This window comes from Furipterus horrens, unplaced genomic scaffold (assembly GCF_987537825.1).
Source record: "Furipterus horrens unplaced genomic scaffold, mFurHor1.1.pri manual_scaffold_3, whole genome shotgun sequence".
In the NCBI taxonomy this organism is placed as follows: Eukaryota; Metazoa; Chordata; class Mammalia; order Chiroptera; family Furipteridae; genus Furipterus; species Furipterus horrens.
Genome location: NW_028327173.1, coordinates 147,396,945 through 147,412,125, shown reverse-complemented (window position 1 = coordinate 147,412,125; position 15,181 = coordinate 147,396,945). Strand labels below are relative to the sequence as shown.

The 15,181-nt window shown below is 41.1% G+C and overlaps 1 protein-coding gene, 1 non-coding gene and 1 pseudogene across 3 annotated transcripts; 2 read left to right on the top strand and 1 right to left on the bottom strand.

Annotated features, from left to right (window-relative positions):
- The first annotated feature begins 1,732 nt into the window (after positions 1-1,732).
- Positions 1,733-14,656, top strand: CCDC32 (coiled-coil domain containing 32). 2 transcript variants are annotated; one of them, XM_090270416.1, is made up of 4 exons: positions 1,733-1,817; positions 3,267-3,522; positions 9,358-9,514; positions 14,018-14,656. In XM_090270416.1, the coding sequence occupies exons 2-4, from the start codon at positions 3,279-3,281 to the stop codon at positions 14,136-14,138; spliced, it is 522 nt and encodes a 173-aa protein (XP_090126542.1). In that variant the 5' UTR covers positions 1,733-1,817; positions 3,267-3,278; the 3' UTR covers positions 14,139-14,656. The 2 variants fall into 2 exon arrangements, with proteins under 2 accessions (XP_090126542.1, XP_090126543.1); XM_090270417.1 differs by lacking the exon at positions 14,018-14,656 and having other exon boundaries at positions 9,358-9,518.
- LOC150016290 (MICOS complex subunit MIC27 pseudogene) lies at positions 6,488-7,220 on the top strand (annotated as a pseudogene).
- On the bottom strand, positions 8,993-9,096 carry LOC150016289 (U6 spliceosomal RNA). Its single transcript, XR_016510223.1, has one exon. It is a non-coding gene; the product is annotated as a U6 spliceosomal RNA (small nuclear RNA).
- Positions 14,657-15,181: the final 525 nt, after the last annotated feature.

Below are 15,181 nucleotides of genomic sequence, written 5' to 3'. Positions count from 1 at the left end.
TTGATGGAGTACCCATAAGCCTATGAGCGTGCTCCTTTCTATGAATCAGATGCTGCTAGATTCATGTTACCACATAGGGTGGTAGTTGGAGAACTCTAAGGATCCGTCACTGGGAGATTCCACTCCCCTCATTTATTCCCTGTAAATATGCACCATCATCACTGGACTGAGCGTCGGCCTGTGAGCCAAGTGTCGCTGGTTCGAATCCCAGTCAGGGCATATTACTAGGTTGCACATCAGGTCCCCAGTTGAGGGCGTGAGTGACAGGCAACCACACAGAAAAAAAAAAAAAAATGCACCATCAAAATCTTGTCTAGTATCTGCTCCTTTGTTTTGTAAATTCTTTGCTTTCCACTTCCTTCTCTTTGCATATTCTAATATGGTTATAAATGTGAGCAAGGGAGTACCTTGTAGTTTCCTTTCACATGTTAGTTATTATTAACACTGTAGCCATATTTGCTTTGGACACATCTAGAGACTGATCATAAGCCAAGTTACTTCTGCTGATGGTTGGCTGATGTCTTTCCACATGTTTTCTTAGGAGTAACCAGCCATGGAAATTGGGGTTTTAGCAGTGAGGAAGAGTTGCATCTGAGCATATTGATAACCCCTAAAAGATGTCAAAGGTCACCTCCTTATAAAAAAAATTAGTTTTAATCCTCACCCGAGGACATATTTATTGATTTTAGAGAGGAAGGGAAAGAGAGAGAGAAACATCGACCAGTTACCTCCCAGATGCGCCCATAACCTAGGTATTTGCCCTGACTAGAATTGAACCTACAACCTTTTAATGTAGGGGAGGATGCTCCAACCAACTGTGCCACTTGACCAGGGCAAAGGTCACCTCCTTTTAAAAAGTGTTTCTGACACAGGTCCCAACACCACTCTCTCCTATGCGTACTCTGGCCACACTTCTCTCATATTCTCTATAACTGTTTGCTGTTATATATAAAGTTGTCTGCCCAATGGTGTACCCTCTTACACTAAGCTGTAAAGACATCTGGGACCCATAACAAGTCTGTCTTTAATTCCCGCTTAACACAATGCCTAGAACACAGCAGGAGCTTGGCGACTATTGACTAAATGAATGAAGGAAAGCTTCATAACTTGAATGGGAGATGGATGTCCTGTAAGAAAAGTCTCTTCCTTCCCCATTCGAGTCGCAGAAGTGTTCTAACTTGGGTAGCGAAGGGCTGAAATTTTCGGAGACACCAGCCCAGAGAATTGCTGAGGAGGTGAACTTGGCTCAAGGAAGCTAGCAAAGTCAAAGGTCTTGAAAACCAGGCTTCCTCAACCAAGCAGGAAATGGGTAGAGGGTACTGTCCCCTTCTGCTGAAACACACAGAAGTAAATGGAACGAGCCCTGGCCCAGTTACTCAGTTGGTAAGAGCACCTTCCCAAAGTGCCAAGGGTCAGGGTTCGGTCTCCAGTCAGGACACATACGAGAAGCAACCAATGAATGCATAACATAAATAAGTGGAATGACAAATCTATATTTCTCTCTCTCTCCCTCCCTCTCTAAAAGTCAACGAAAATAAAGAAATAGTTGACTCAATCTAGCTCCAGGGGACAGCGGCGGCCCAGGGAACTGAACTCCACCGTTTCCCCGGCAACATCAGGCCCGCCCACTCGTTCTTTGCACTCAGCTCCTCACTTCCTTATGCGCCCGACCTATGGAGGCACAGAACATCGCCAGCCATGGCGGTGGTTGGAGGACTTCAAGGATCCGTCACTCGGGAGACTCCGCCCACCTATTTCTACTGAACTGAGAGACGGAGCTGAGCTGGGCATTGCGGGCTGCTGAGCAGGCTGTTACGGTAGGTGAGATAAGGCCGAAGCCCCAGCGTCTTGTATCCTCAGCTGGGGCTCCATCCTGGAACACCACAGAGAGACCTCGGACTCTGATTCATCCCGCCGAGCCAGTCTTTGAGGCCAGAGTGACGGAGGCCGGGGTCTGGACACCAAAGCTCCCTGCGCTGTGCGCTTCCTGGGAGGAAGGGGGACCTGGGCTCCGGTTTTGAGCAAATTTTGATTTGGGTGCATTTAAACGATTTTTGGGTGGGGTGGGGGTTCATTGTGGTCCCCGGCATCAGTTCATTCAGGGCCGCCTTGACATATCTGTCCCTTCACTTCCGGGACCTTGCGCAGGTTTGGGTTAGCAGCCTTCCTAATCTCAAAGGCTCTTCTTGTGAGGAGATGTCAACCCATCTTGTAAGACTAGATACTAATGAAAGCCCCCGTGCGCTGTGCGTAGCCCTTAACCATCTACCTCTGTTTGGGCTACTTTCAGGCAGAATGGTACAGTATTGGGTAAAAACGTGGATTTTGGAGTGGCACATATCTGGTTTCCAATCAAGGACTCACCATATAGCAATAACATACCTACCATTGACAAGATACCCTTCTGATCCTCAGATCCTACAGATTCTTCATCTGCAAAATGATGAACATGTCTATCTTTCAGTGTCTATTAAAATAAGAACATGAGGCATACAGGCCAGCTTCTACTTGTAATGAGCACATGGGCCTTTGCATATGATAGTGCTTCTGAGAGACACTTCACCAGGCAGCACTTTTATAATCCTTATGTATATGGGACTGGGCAAGACCTTTAGTCTGTGCCCTATTGAGAACAGATTTTAACTGGCTGAGGATAGAGTGGTTGCATTTGGGAGATTTTTGGAGAAAAGTGCAGGATGATTGTCTTCACTGGAAATGACATAGAAATGCATGCACACATATGTGTGTTTTAAAACATACAAACATAAATTTTACTATTTTAACCATTTTTAGGTGTATAATTCAGTGGTATTCACATTGTTGTGCAACCATCACCACAATCCCTCTCTAGAACTTCCCAAACTGAAATTCTGTAGCCATTAATCAGTAACTCCCATTCCTCCATCCCAAACCCCCTGGCAACCACTGTCCAATTTTCTGTCTCTATGAATTTGACTGCACTAGACACCTCATATAAGTGGAATCATTCAATATTTGTCCTTTTGTATCTGACTTGTAGAAATTCCATTTTTAAACACAAACTTCATTATGAAAACAACTTGAATGCAGAGCCAGAAGAGGGACACAATCACCTTTTTGTCATTTTTTATCTGTAACACAGAAACCTAATAGAAGAGATTTTATATTTTGTTAAGAGAAATTTCTTAAAAGCATATTACGTTCAATGAGTAAACGTATTTGAGTACTATATACTTATACTGTATTCTTAAGGCCAGTGCTTGCTCACTTGAGCTTCTGTTTTTCAGCTCAAATTCCAGATGAAAATGTTTGAGAGCATTGACTCTACAGCCACAAAATCTGGCCCAGATCTTTGGGCTGAAATCTGTTCCTGTCTGCCAAATCCTGACCCAGAGGATGGTGCCAAAAATGCCTTCTCAGACTCCTTTATGGATTCTTACCCTGCAGGCACAGGCCAGAGGGAGGCCCCAGACTTTGCTACTCAGCCAGCCATAAAGCCTTGGGCTCCCTTGCAGGATTCAGAAGTGTATTTAGCATCTCTAGGTAAGTTAGATGGCTCTTTTTTAAGAAATCGTAAACTGATGGGTTTAAAGGCGCTTGTTGAAGTTCTTTTATATCAAACCTGGTTTTCTGTTCTTAAAAAAATTGGGTTTTTTTAGGTTGGTTATGGGAAGGACCTCCTTCTTCTTGTATGTCCCTTAAAACAGTCTTTATCATTTCTCGCCTCTGTTTTATCTAAATTCTGCTTTATTTCTTGGCATTCTGGAGATCCTTTTGCTTACTACTGGTGGCTCATATATTCAAATAACTCTAAAGTATCAAACCTTTTACCATCCTGAAAGAAAATGTCATGGCCCCAGAGCTACATGTAGCTTTGTGATGCTATGGTTTGAAAAACTGTTATGTTAAATAGATTCATTGTTGGAATGGGAGCATATTGACATAAAATTCATTCTGCTTCTTGTTAGCTATTTTATATTTTAATATCTCCTGAACACATTTAACTGTCTTGTCCTATGCCTTAAGCATAAGTGTTTAGAGAGACTCCAAACACAGGAAAGAGATTGAGATTGTCCTATACTAAGGGGAAAGAGCAATATCAGTCTAGGGCAGTGATTGTCACACTTCAAAATTGTTGTACATTTTTATTATTAAACATTTATGAGGACTTCCGGCCAAGATGGAGACATAGACAAACATGCTGTGTCTCCCTCCACAACTAAGAAGGAATACAACTACCTCAAAACTAGAAACAACCAGAAGTTCCAGAAAATCAAACTGCATGGAAGTCCAGCAAACAAAGAAATAAAGAAGAAATACTCATCCAGACAGGTAGGAGGGGCGGAGAGAATGCAGTGTGGTGGTGCAGCAGCAGCGGCAGTGACAGGCCAGCAGAAAGCGTTTTAAAAAGTTAAGAGAGATACCTGGGGAGCGTTCCCAGCTCTTCACCAGACATTGCAGCTCACGGTCCCAGCACCAAGGAAAATGAAGGCTCATTTCTTCTGACTGCAAACCAGTGGAGGTTGGGGTAGAGGCAGAAACTGCCGGTCTCAGCAGAGTCTACTTGATTAAAGGGCCCCCACAGTCCTAGAACATCCACAGACCCACCCACTCTGGGAACAATAGCCAGGACAGCAGCTAGAGGGGCGCCAATCCAGTGTGGAAGTGGGAGAGGTGCCTGGAAAAGGGGCAAGTGCTGGGCAGGCAGCATTGTTCCCTCTCAGGCCCCTCCCCCACATATAGCACCACAGTGTAGTGAAATAGATTGCCCTGTACTGAGGAATCCCTAAGGATCCACCCCTTCCAATGTAACAGGTGCAACAGCTCTACCTAAGACACAGAGGCAAACAAACACAGGAGCCTGTCAGAATGAGGAGACAGAGAAGTATGGCCCAAAAGGGGGAACGGATCAAGGTTCCAGTGGGAGAACTAAGCGACGAGGAGATAGTCAACCTAACATATGAGGGAATAGACAACCTAACAGACACAGAATTGAAAACACTGATGATAAAGATGCTCACAGGCTTGACAGATATGCTTGAGTATGGCAAACACATAAGAGAAGAAGTAAAGGCTATGCTAAGTGAAATGAAGGAAAATGCACACAAAAGCAATGGTGAAGGGAAGGAAACCGGGGTTCAAATCAGTGATCTGGAACATAAGGAAGAAAAAAAACAGTCAACTAGTGCAGAATGAGGAAGCAAGAATTGAAAAAAATGAGGACAACATTCCAAATTTTGCGAAGGAGTTGGACATACAGGTCCAGGAAGCACAGAAGGTCCCGGGTGAGCCGGACCCAGAGAGGACCACACCAGGATGCATCATGATTGAGATGCCAAAGGTGAAAGATAAAGACAGAGTCCTGGGGCAGCAAGAGAGAGGCAGAGAGTTGCCTACAGGGGGGTGCCTATAGGACTATCAGCTGATTTCTCAGAGGACCCTTTGCAGGCAGGAAGGGACTGGCAAGCAGCATTCAACGTGATGAAAAGCAACCTACAACCGAGATTACTCTATCAAGCAAAGCTATCATTTGGAATAGAAGGGCAGATAAAGTGCTTCTCAGAAAAGTGAAGCTAAAAGAGTTCATCATCACCAAGCCATTATTATATGAAATGTCAAAGGGACTTACTTAAGAAAAAGAAGATCAAAACTATGAACACTAAAATGACAACAAACTCACAACTATCAACAACTGAATCTAAAAAGTAAAAACAAAATCCAACTAAACAAACCAAAATAGGAACAGAATCATAGGTATGGGGATCATTTGGAGGGTTATCAGCTGGGAGGGGGGAGGGGGAGTAATGGGGAAATGGTGCAGAGACTAAGAAGCATAATTGGTTAGTACAAAATAGGAGGATGTTAAGAATAATATGGGAAAGGACGAAGCCAAAGAACTTATATGCATGACCCATGGACATGAACTAAGGGGGGTGGGATTGCTGGAAGGAAGGGGGGTACTGGACAGAGGGGAGCAAAGGGGGAAAAAATTGGAACTACTGTAACAACGTAATCAATAAAATATACTTAAAAAAACATTCATGAAACCCATCTATGTTTTATAAAACCAAACTTGGGAATAATTACTTGAGGAAGGAAAGGCAATTCAGGAAGAGAAGGAATCCAAAAAGCTTTAAGGAAGAACAGACAGAGGAGTCAGATTAGAATTTACATGATTGCTAAGAAATACCTTAGAAAAACAAAAGGAATTTTGTTAATGGTGTATTGGAGGAAAAAGATGAGAAAAACATAGGTGGAATGATGAATGATGGGAAAGATGAGGGTGTAATGTGAGATTTGCCAGGAAGCCGCCAAAGATACAATAGTAATATTTGTAGTCATGGCCGAGGAGGTTGACAATTCTGCTTTGTAATAGTCAGAATATCTGTTTGATGATGATGGTAATAAGAAGCAACACTCTGAAAAAGCTGAAGAATCAGGTCCTTTGGCTTGTTGGTGCTCTCTGCCCAGGGGTTATAAGAAACTTTCATGGGTCATAGACGTGGTAGCCATTAGGATGGGAAAGCTGACACCTGTGCCACAAGTCTGATGTTTGCCTCTGTAAGTGTGATGCAGCCAAAGAAGAGGAATCCAAAAAGCTAGTGAAACTAGAGCAGCTCTCCATATATACTGCACCATCCTCCAGTCTAAATTATTTTGAAGAGCAGCCTGGTAACTTACGAATGGCTTTTGTCTCCATTCACACTACAGCTTGTCGTTATATTGGTTGGTGCATATATTTATCTGAAGAATTCTTTATGAGATTTTCTTCCAAAAATTGGAGTGGTCACAGTTTTAGGATTTGCAGGCTTGGTTTCAGCAAGAAAAGTTTCTAGATTTAAGAAAATTGGTTTTCCACTAGGACTGTCCACTTCAGGAGCACCTATTTGTTATCCAGTTAAGTTCATAATAATTGCAAAGTTAACTGGGAAAATGCATATGCTACAAGCCAGTCAATATATGAAGCAGTTAAATTATGGTGGACAAAAAACAACAACAAAAGAGTCACTTCCTGAACCTAAAGAAAAAAACTGAGCTAGGAAGCTCTGCTGAAATAAATACCTGCAAAAACGACTCACAACCTGAAACACTCAGTGGCTTTGCCAACAAAATTCAGCTCTGAAATGAAGACAAATTCAGAATCCACCTCAGGTGCTATGCAGTTTATGCCTGGCCCCAAAGTCATGGATCATGGGCAGTCCCAGCCAGAAGATGTAGATATGTACAGCACTAGAAGCTAAAATAGTCTACATAGAGAACTACAAGGTGTGTGAAGTTCCAAATAATGAAACAATCATGTAATGGGTAACTTTGACATGTAGAGTATAACTTAATGCAGGTTTACCCCTTACATGTACTAATGTATAGTATGACCAATCACATAAGTGACTAAAACACAGAGCAAATACAATGCAAACAATATTAAATGATTTGTGAAGAGGTACAGGTAGTAGTGTTAGAATGCATTTGATGACTTTGAAGGGTGTTTATTGAAAAACAAGAAATAGAGTAAATATGTGAAAATGTATAAAACTAAAATCTGAAAAAAAAGGATGTATATATATTAATATTACCCTCCCACCTTTTTTTATTTCCCAGAGCTAGAATAAATATTCATGCTTTATGACAAAAAAAGAGAGAAACTTTCATGGATTTGGTGATGATTTTGATTGGTTTGGAAAGTTAAAACTCCCCTGATATTTTCTAAAATCAGTTAAGAAAATGATTAAAATTTCTTTCTCCTGGCTCCTATGGCAGAGTCTGCGAGACAATGGCAGGCAGGTTTGGCTTATGTAATGGCGCCATTTTCTGCCTTCCCAGCTTTGATCACACCTAATCAGGGCCTCAGCACACTCAGAGGGGAAGACCTTTTCCAATCCAAAAGAGAACTTTCCACCTTGACAACCAAGGCCAGACAATATAAAGATTTTTTTTTAAGATTTTATTTATTTAATTTTAGAGAGAGGGGAAGGAAGGGCGAAAGAGAAACATCGATGTGTGATTGCCTCTCACATGTTCCCAACTGGGAACCTGGCCCGCAACCCAGGCATGTGACCTGACTGGGAATCAAACCAGCAACCATTTGGTTTGCAGGCAGTCACTCAACCACTGAGCCACACCAGCCAGGGCTAAAGATTGTTTTTATTGCTGAACAAACTATACCAAAGAGAATTCACTAATATTAACAACTAAAAACTTAGCCAATTCAACATGAGATGTGCATAATCCTTTTCATATTCATAAGGTGAAAAAATTCTTCAAATGTTTAAGATTGGGTGAGCTCTTGGTGGTAACTTGCAGCAACAAAAGGTATTTATTGTTTTGATCAGTGGATGCTAGCCAATGTGGCTTGTTTAGAAATGAAAACAGGATTGTGAATCATAAAGTTTCTATTGGGCTTGATGTCTACCCCCCCCCTCCCCAAAGCTATCATTTACCTATCTATTATAGTTGAAGGCAAGACTACACTAAGGCAAAACGCACATGGTGATACCCTTTCTTGTATTCTTCAAAAGGGGATATCTGTTCAACAATTATACTTAAAATGCAAATAACAGTAATTAAACATCTGTCATCAGGAAGCCATATGGATCACTCTCAAAGAGATTATAAGATGTTTGTTTTTATTAGGCTCCAATATCCAGACCACAAGTTGAGCAACTTTAAAAAGTGTTGGGAGATTCTTTCTCTTCAACCACGAATTTAATCACACATAGAAATCTTAAAAATCTCTTGTTACTGAGTTCTTATCAATTTTAGTGTCTAATGAACCATTGGATCTCTCATCATTTTCTCTCATTCTTTCTCATGAGGTTTGGAAACCACTTCATATCATTGTAACAAAAAGAAAAACCATTTACACCTCAGAGAGACTATTTTCAAGGAGTTGAAGAAAGATGATAGTATACACAATGTCAAACCAGGAAGAACAAGGATTCCTTAAAGAGATACCTGCTGGGCTTCTGTGATTTCAAAAAGAAACATACCATCAATTTATTTATTTATTTATTGTTATTCTATTGCAGTTGTCTCAATTTTTCTAAAAATATGGCAAGGGCCATTCTAATCTTCTCTGTATCATTCCAATTTTAGTGTTTGTGCTGCTGAAGCAAGCACCCATCAATTTATTCATGAGAACCTATGGCTTTTCCCTTTTCTGGGGTTAAACATTTATTTGATACAATGTAGAGTGAAGACATTGTGCTAGAAAAAGAAAAATGTACATTTTACTTTACCTGTCTTCCTTAAAGAATGAGCTCTTTTGTAGGGAGTGTGGATGTACTCAGTGAGAGAATTTTTAAGTTGGTATTTGCATTTTAAATTTAGTTTCATTTCATACTCACTTTACTTGTTAAGCTCCATTTCTTCCCTCTTTAGAGAAGAAACTGAGACGAATCAAAGGTTCCAATCAGGAAGTGACCTCTAAGGACATGCTTCGAACTCTGGCCCAAGCTAAGAAGGAATGCTGGGATCGGTTCCTCCAGGAAAAGTTAGCTTCAGAGTTCTTCATGGATGGACTTGATTCTGATGAGAGGTAATTGATTCCCAGTCCAGTTCCAGACAACAGTTGGTTTTACTGTGGGCATTTCTTTTTCTCTGAAGAATTCAGGGAGAGTGACATATCAATATCAGCTTTTCTGAGCTAAAATTATCCTTTGTCAATTTGCTCTATTTGCTCTTAGTACAGCAGCAGATTTTTGAGAAAAACCACTTTGCCAAAAGGCAAATACTCTATCTACATCTTGATCGCAGATTGGATATACAGATAAACCCTGTGTAACACAGTTGTTAGGTTCCTAACAGATGCCGTGTTATGCGAATCCATGTTATATGAAACAAAGAACTAGTACAAAAAGGGGGGTTAGGTTCCAAAAATTAAAAAACTACTATCATATTTTTATAATTAAGAGAAATATCTTTATTAAAGCAATTTTCATCAAAAGTATTATGTATTAATATGAATTAAGTAATGTTTTCTTCGTCATCACTACTAAGCTCCATTAACCAAATACATTTTCTTTTTGACAAGATCTTCTCATCCTCTGAACTTTCTTCAGCATTATCTTGATTTCTATGCTCTACTTTTTGCAAAAAATCTGTTCTTTTCAATTGCTTGCTTTTAGCTGAGAGATTCTTTATAAATTTCATTATAAGCACCTTTGAAGTTCTTTCTTAAACTTTGTGCTCCTTTCAGTGAAAGTATCTTCATTTAAGAAACATGACTAACTGTTTGGCTAAGTCTAGGCCTTTCTTTATGCTTTTTAGAGTAAACTGTTTAACTTCTTCATTTTCATCAGTGCTATCGTCCCCTAAGTTATCTTGGCACATTCCAGATGTCATTTCCACCAAAACTGCTTCATCAGTTTCTTCTTCTACCAGCAATTCTTGTATATCTTCTATAGTTGTATTGTCAAAACTGTCCCCTCCTAAAGACTTATTTAATTCTGCTATTGCATCTATCCTGTTTTCTGCTGGCTTGATTAGATTTTCACTTTGAATTAACTCTGGGCATATATTTTTCCAACAAGCATTTAATGTTGTCAGTTTTATTTCTTTGATGGATGAGTTTATTGGATTAATACAGTCCAAAGAAATTTGTTTTAAAGATTTTATTTATTTTTAGAGAGAGGGGCAGGGAGGGAGACAGCGAGGGAGAGAAACATCAGTGTGTGGTTGCCTCTGGCGGGCCCCCAACTGGCGACCTGGCCCGTGACCCAGGTATGTGCCCTGACTGGGAATTGAACCAGTGACCCTTTGGTTCACAGGCTCGCGCTCAATCCACTGAGCCACACCAGCCAGGGCTACAATCCAAAATTTCATCACATTCAGTATTGTATGGGGATTTCCCTAATTTCATGTTATATGGGAGTTTCCCCAATTCTCTAACCATGTTAGAGCAAAACTGTGTTATAGAAGTATCGTGTTATATGGGGGATACCTGTAGTTGAGAATAAACCATTTTCTTCATTTTTTAAAAATACTGATTTTTGATAGAGAAGGGGAGAGAAAAACATCTATTTTTTGTTCCTCTTATTTATGGAGTCATTGTTTGTTTTTAAATTTTATTTACAGAGAGAGAGGAATGAGGGGAGAAGGAGAGGGGGAGAAACATTGATGTGTGAGAGCTGCATCCATTGGTTGCCTCTTGCACACACCCAACTGGGGACCTGGCCCGCAACCCAGGCATATGCCCCGATTGGGAATTGAACTAGTGACCATTCAGTTCACAGGTTGGCAGTAAGTCCTCTGAGCCACACCAGCCAGGGCCATTGTTTGATTCTTTTTCTTTTTTCTTAAGATTTTATTTATTTATTTTTAGAGAGAGGGGAAGGGATGGAAAAAGAGAGGGAGAGAAACATCAGTGTGTGGTTGCCTCTTGCACACTCCCAACTGGAGACCTGGCCTGCAATCCAGGCATGTGCCCTGACTAGCAATTGAACTGGCGACCCTTTGGTTCTTAGGCTGGCATTCAATCCACTGAGCCACACCAGCCAGGACTGTTTGATTCTTATATGTGCCCTGACCAGGAATTGAACCCACAACCATGGCATATCAGATGATACTCTAAGCAACTGAGCTATCTGGCCAGGGCCAGATATTTTTAAGTACAAATGCATAATGCACTTGAGAAAATAAAATAGTAATCAATCAACAACTGGAACTGTCTTCTTACCTCTGAATCTGCATTGTCTCACAGAGTTTCTGTCATATTGTAGCCACTCAAATTTGTATAGACTAAATGAATGAATTTCTTAAGCATCTACTGACTAAAGTCACTGTGCTTGGTGTCATGAGGGTGGGTGGGGTGGGGTGGAGGGGACATGTAAGGAAGTTTAACACCCTCGTGTTTTGTCCTTGGAACTAGTTGGGGAGAGATGACAAATATATATAAAGACTTACCTAACAATATGAGGCAGCATTAGAGAAGAGCCAGATGAGTAGAAGTGATAGAATATGCTTTGGGAGATGAGAGAATACTGATCTCCTTATGGCACTGGTGCCAGGGAAGGAGGCAGGACTTGAATAGTACCTGCAGGTAAGCAAGATGCAGAAAGGAGAAAGGGCATTCTGCCACAGAGCAAGGTGATGTTTGATACTGGGAAAATGGCTCTGCCACTTACTGTTTGTATGTTCTTGGGTGAGTAAACTGTCTGTGCCTCAACTTCCTCTGTAAAGTGGAGGAAACCTCATAAGGTTATTGTGAGGGTTTAATGAATTCCTATGTGTAAAGTGCTTAGAACATTGCCTGTACATGGTAAGTATTGTATGAATGTTAGCTATTATTAATATTATTATTCCTAACAGAATTTTAAAGTTCAGTAACAAATTATTCAAAATAAAGAACAGTGAGGGGACTAGAAACCTGAATTTTAACAAAAGGTTTTAGGGGACTATGACTTTACCTAAGTTTACAACATATCATTAACATTGATCTTGAGTCTCATAGTGTCAGATGGAGATACTGCTGCTGAAATTGTGGACAACATGTGAATAAAACTTCATAGTTACATTTTACTTCTTAATTTGCAAAGTACCTTCACTTACATCATCTTAAATATTTAATCAGCATTTTCTGAGATCCTTCAGAATCAGTGTGGCATCAAAGGTCAGGACAGCTACCTTCTCAGGGTTCAGAAAATAATACAAGTTTTGCCCTTTTCTGTATTTAAAAGCTCAACCCAGTTGATCTTTAAACTGTCCCAAACACAAAAGACTTGAAGATGTACAGATTCCTGACTCACTAATAATTTGGTATTATATTCTCTCTCCCCTTGAATATTTTCCTCCTCTCCAGTTCTAAGATGAAAAGCTAAAACTTTCTTCTGCCTAATTCTCAATTAGGAATTCTTTTTCTCTGAAATCAGATCAGCACGAAGGCTCATTAACATTTCTGTATATTTTTTAATACCTAAAATGCTGTGGTTGTCCCTTCTCTATAGAAATAATTGAAATAATTCTATGAAAAGTGTGGTAGATGAAGATCAAGTGCCTGTGTAGCATCTGCGTCCCGGAGCTGTGGGCACTTGTTCCCCTGAGCCTACATCTGTGGGAACACATCTATCATTGTTCAGAGCAAGCACCAGGAAACAGTAGATACACATTTGTTTTCAAACTTCAAAATTTATATTTTAAAAAGGGGCCATTTTGTAGGTAATTGTGTGCTTCTTCACTGATGTGAAGGCCAGGTAGGTGACCCTCTTCATGGTCTGCTTTTGGCCAGGGAATAACGGGCTGAGAAATTCAACTGTGCATAACATAAATCCTCCACAGCATGAGTCCCCCATACACTGAGAGGTGTCTTAAATATTCTGGGTATGGCTTAAGACTATGTGTTATTGTAGAACATAGAATGAAGTTAACATTATTTCTGGTCATTTATATTTTACCGTGAATGTCTAATAGCTTTAGAGTGAGGATCCTGTGTATTTAAGGACAGTGAGAGGGGAATACTTCTCCTCTCCTCAAAGATCCAAACAAAAAAAAGGGCCTTCTGGCATAGTGGCCCTTCCTCTTTTAGGGAACATTGCCACTCACATGTTTCCATCTTGGGTTATTGCTATAGGATAACTAAACAAACAAAATTGCGTTCAGTGCAACTAAGCATAATTGTCACAGGCTGCCTCAGGTATGAGATTTCAAGATGCTCAGGTTCCAGCCTCACTAATAATTTGGTATTTATTTGAATGTTTCCTCCCCTTGACAATTTCTTTCCTCTCCAGTTCTGAGGGGAAAAAGTCAGGACTGAGGCATAAGCTCTTGAGCTGTTCTCATCAACCTTCAGAGGCTCTGCATTTGAAGGGGGCCTGATGCTGCTCATAGCCCAAATGCCCACCGGGGGGTATATCATGCCTGGGAGCTGCCAGGATGCACAGCTGTCAGAGGAGTTTTGTTGTTCTCCCCACATTAGCACTGAAAAACAACTGTGGGAAGAAATTGGTTGTGGGTGGGAAGGCAGTGTTTGAGTAACTGAGGTAATCATGAAGTAATTAATCATCCAGGTCTGATGCAGTCACCCTTTTCTCTTGTTCTTTCCTAGCACCTTGGAACATTTCAAGAGGTGGCTTCAGCCAGATAAAGTAGCCATCAGTACAGAGGAGGTCCAGTATCTGATTCCTCCAGAGTCACAGGTTGAGAAGCCAGCAGCAGAGGAGCAATAAATTCACACACACTTATACGTACACATGTGCTTGCGCTGAGCAGCTGTCTTGAGTCCAGAGGGGACAGTGGAGAGCTCAGCAGCAAGGAGAAACCTTGGGCGGGAGAAAACCCAACCTTCCATTCAACAAAGCAAACAGCTGTGGGCTCCTGAGGACTTGCTTGGGGCGGGCATGTGTGACTGTCTTGTATGAAGTGACTGACCCGGTGCACCCTCGATCTGCTGTCCTGTATGTCTCACAGCTTGCTAGAACTCTGGTGCTGCATGTGAGAAGTCTGCTGAGAGTCTAGTGAAGGACCCACGTGTAAGTGTATTTGGAGAAACTGATGCCCTTGTATGTCATGTATAAGTTAAGTGAGCCATATTTTTTTCTTGCCTCTTCTGGATTTCTGTGCCTGTGTCCTAAGCATTCCCTTGGTAACTTGTCAGGAGTGACAAGGAAAGTGAAGTCTGCCTCCTTAAATCCAAGGCCCATTTGGGGATTCTCTTAACAAGTCCATAATAAATGTGGGGACTTTAGGAAGAGAGCCTGGGCTTTTCCTTTGATTTGTTCCTTGTGGGGAAAGTGGACAAAAGAAGTATGAAAAGGTAGGTATGTATATTTTTTAAAAATTTCATGTGGGGTTTCTCCCCTGACTTCCTCCTGTACTTAAAAAGGGCTAAGTTCCAAATTAGATTTGCAAGTATGGTTTTGGTATTTGACGCCACTGCTTAAACAGTTCCCTGCTTGCTATGTATAGAAGCTTTTTTGGCTGAGTCTCCTTGTTTATGGTTTTGTTTAGTTTGTGTAGTCCATATAAAACTTTTTTCATCATAACAGCAGTATGTGTGGTGCAATTGACCTGATTCCTCCCAGAGAGATGCTCCCAGGCAGTGAGGAGGTAAAAACAAATGCATGCCAATGCAGGAGAACTGGTAACTTCTGTCAGCCTCTTGTTTTTAACATGTGCCCTCTGACAGGCCAAACCTTGGTGCTCTGAGGGCCATGGCTGAGGCCATGGCTCCACAGAGCTTCTTCCTAGGTAATAGGTTCCCAGTCCCTAA

What these genes read in the sequence shown, in the direction of transcription:
- CCDC32 (XM_090270416.1), top strand. Translation starts at nt 3,279, where the DNA reads ATGAAAATGTTTGAGAGCATTGACTCTACAGCCACAAAATCTGGCCCA. An exon ending in AGTGTATTTAGCATCTCTAG is followed by an intron (nt 3,523 to 9,357) that starts GTAAGTTAGATG and finishes TTCCCTCTTTAG; the next exon opens with AGAAGAAACTGAGACGAATC. An exon ending in GGACTTGATTCTGATGAGAG is followed by an intron (nt 9,515 to 14,017) that starts GTAATTGATTCC and finishes GTTCTTTCCTAG; the next exon opens with CACCTTGGAACATTTCAAGA.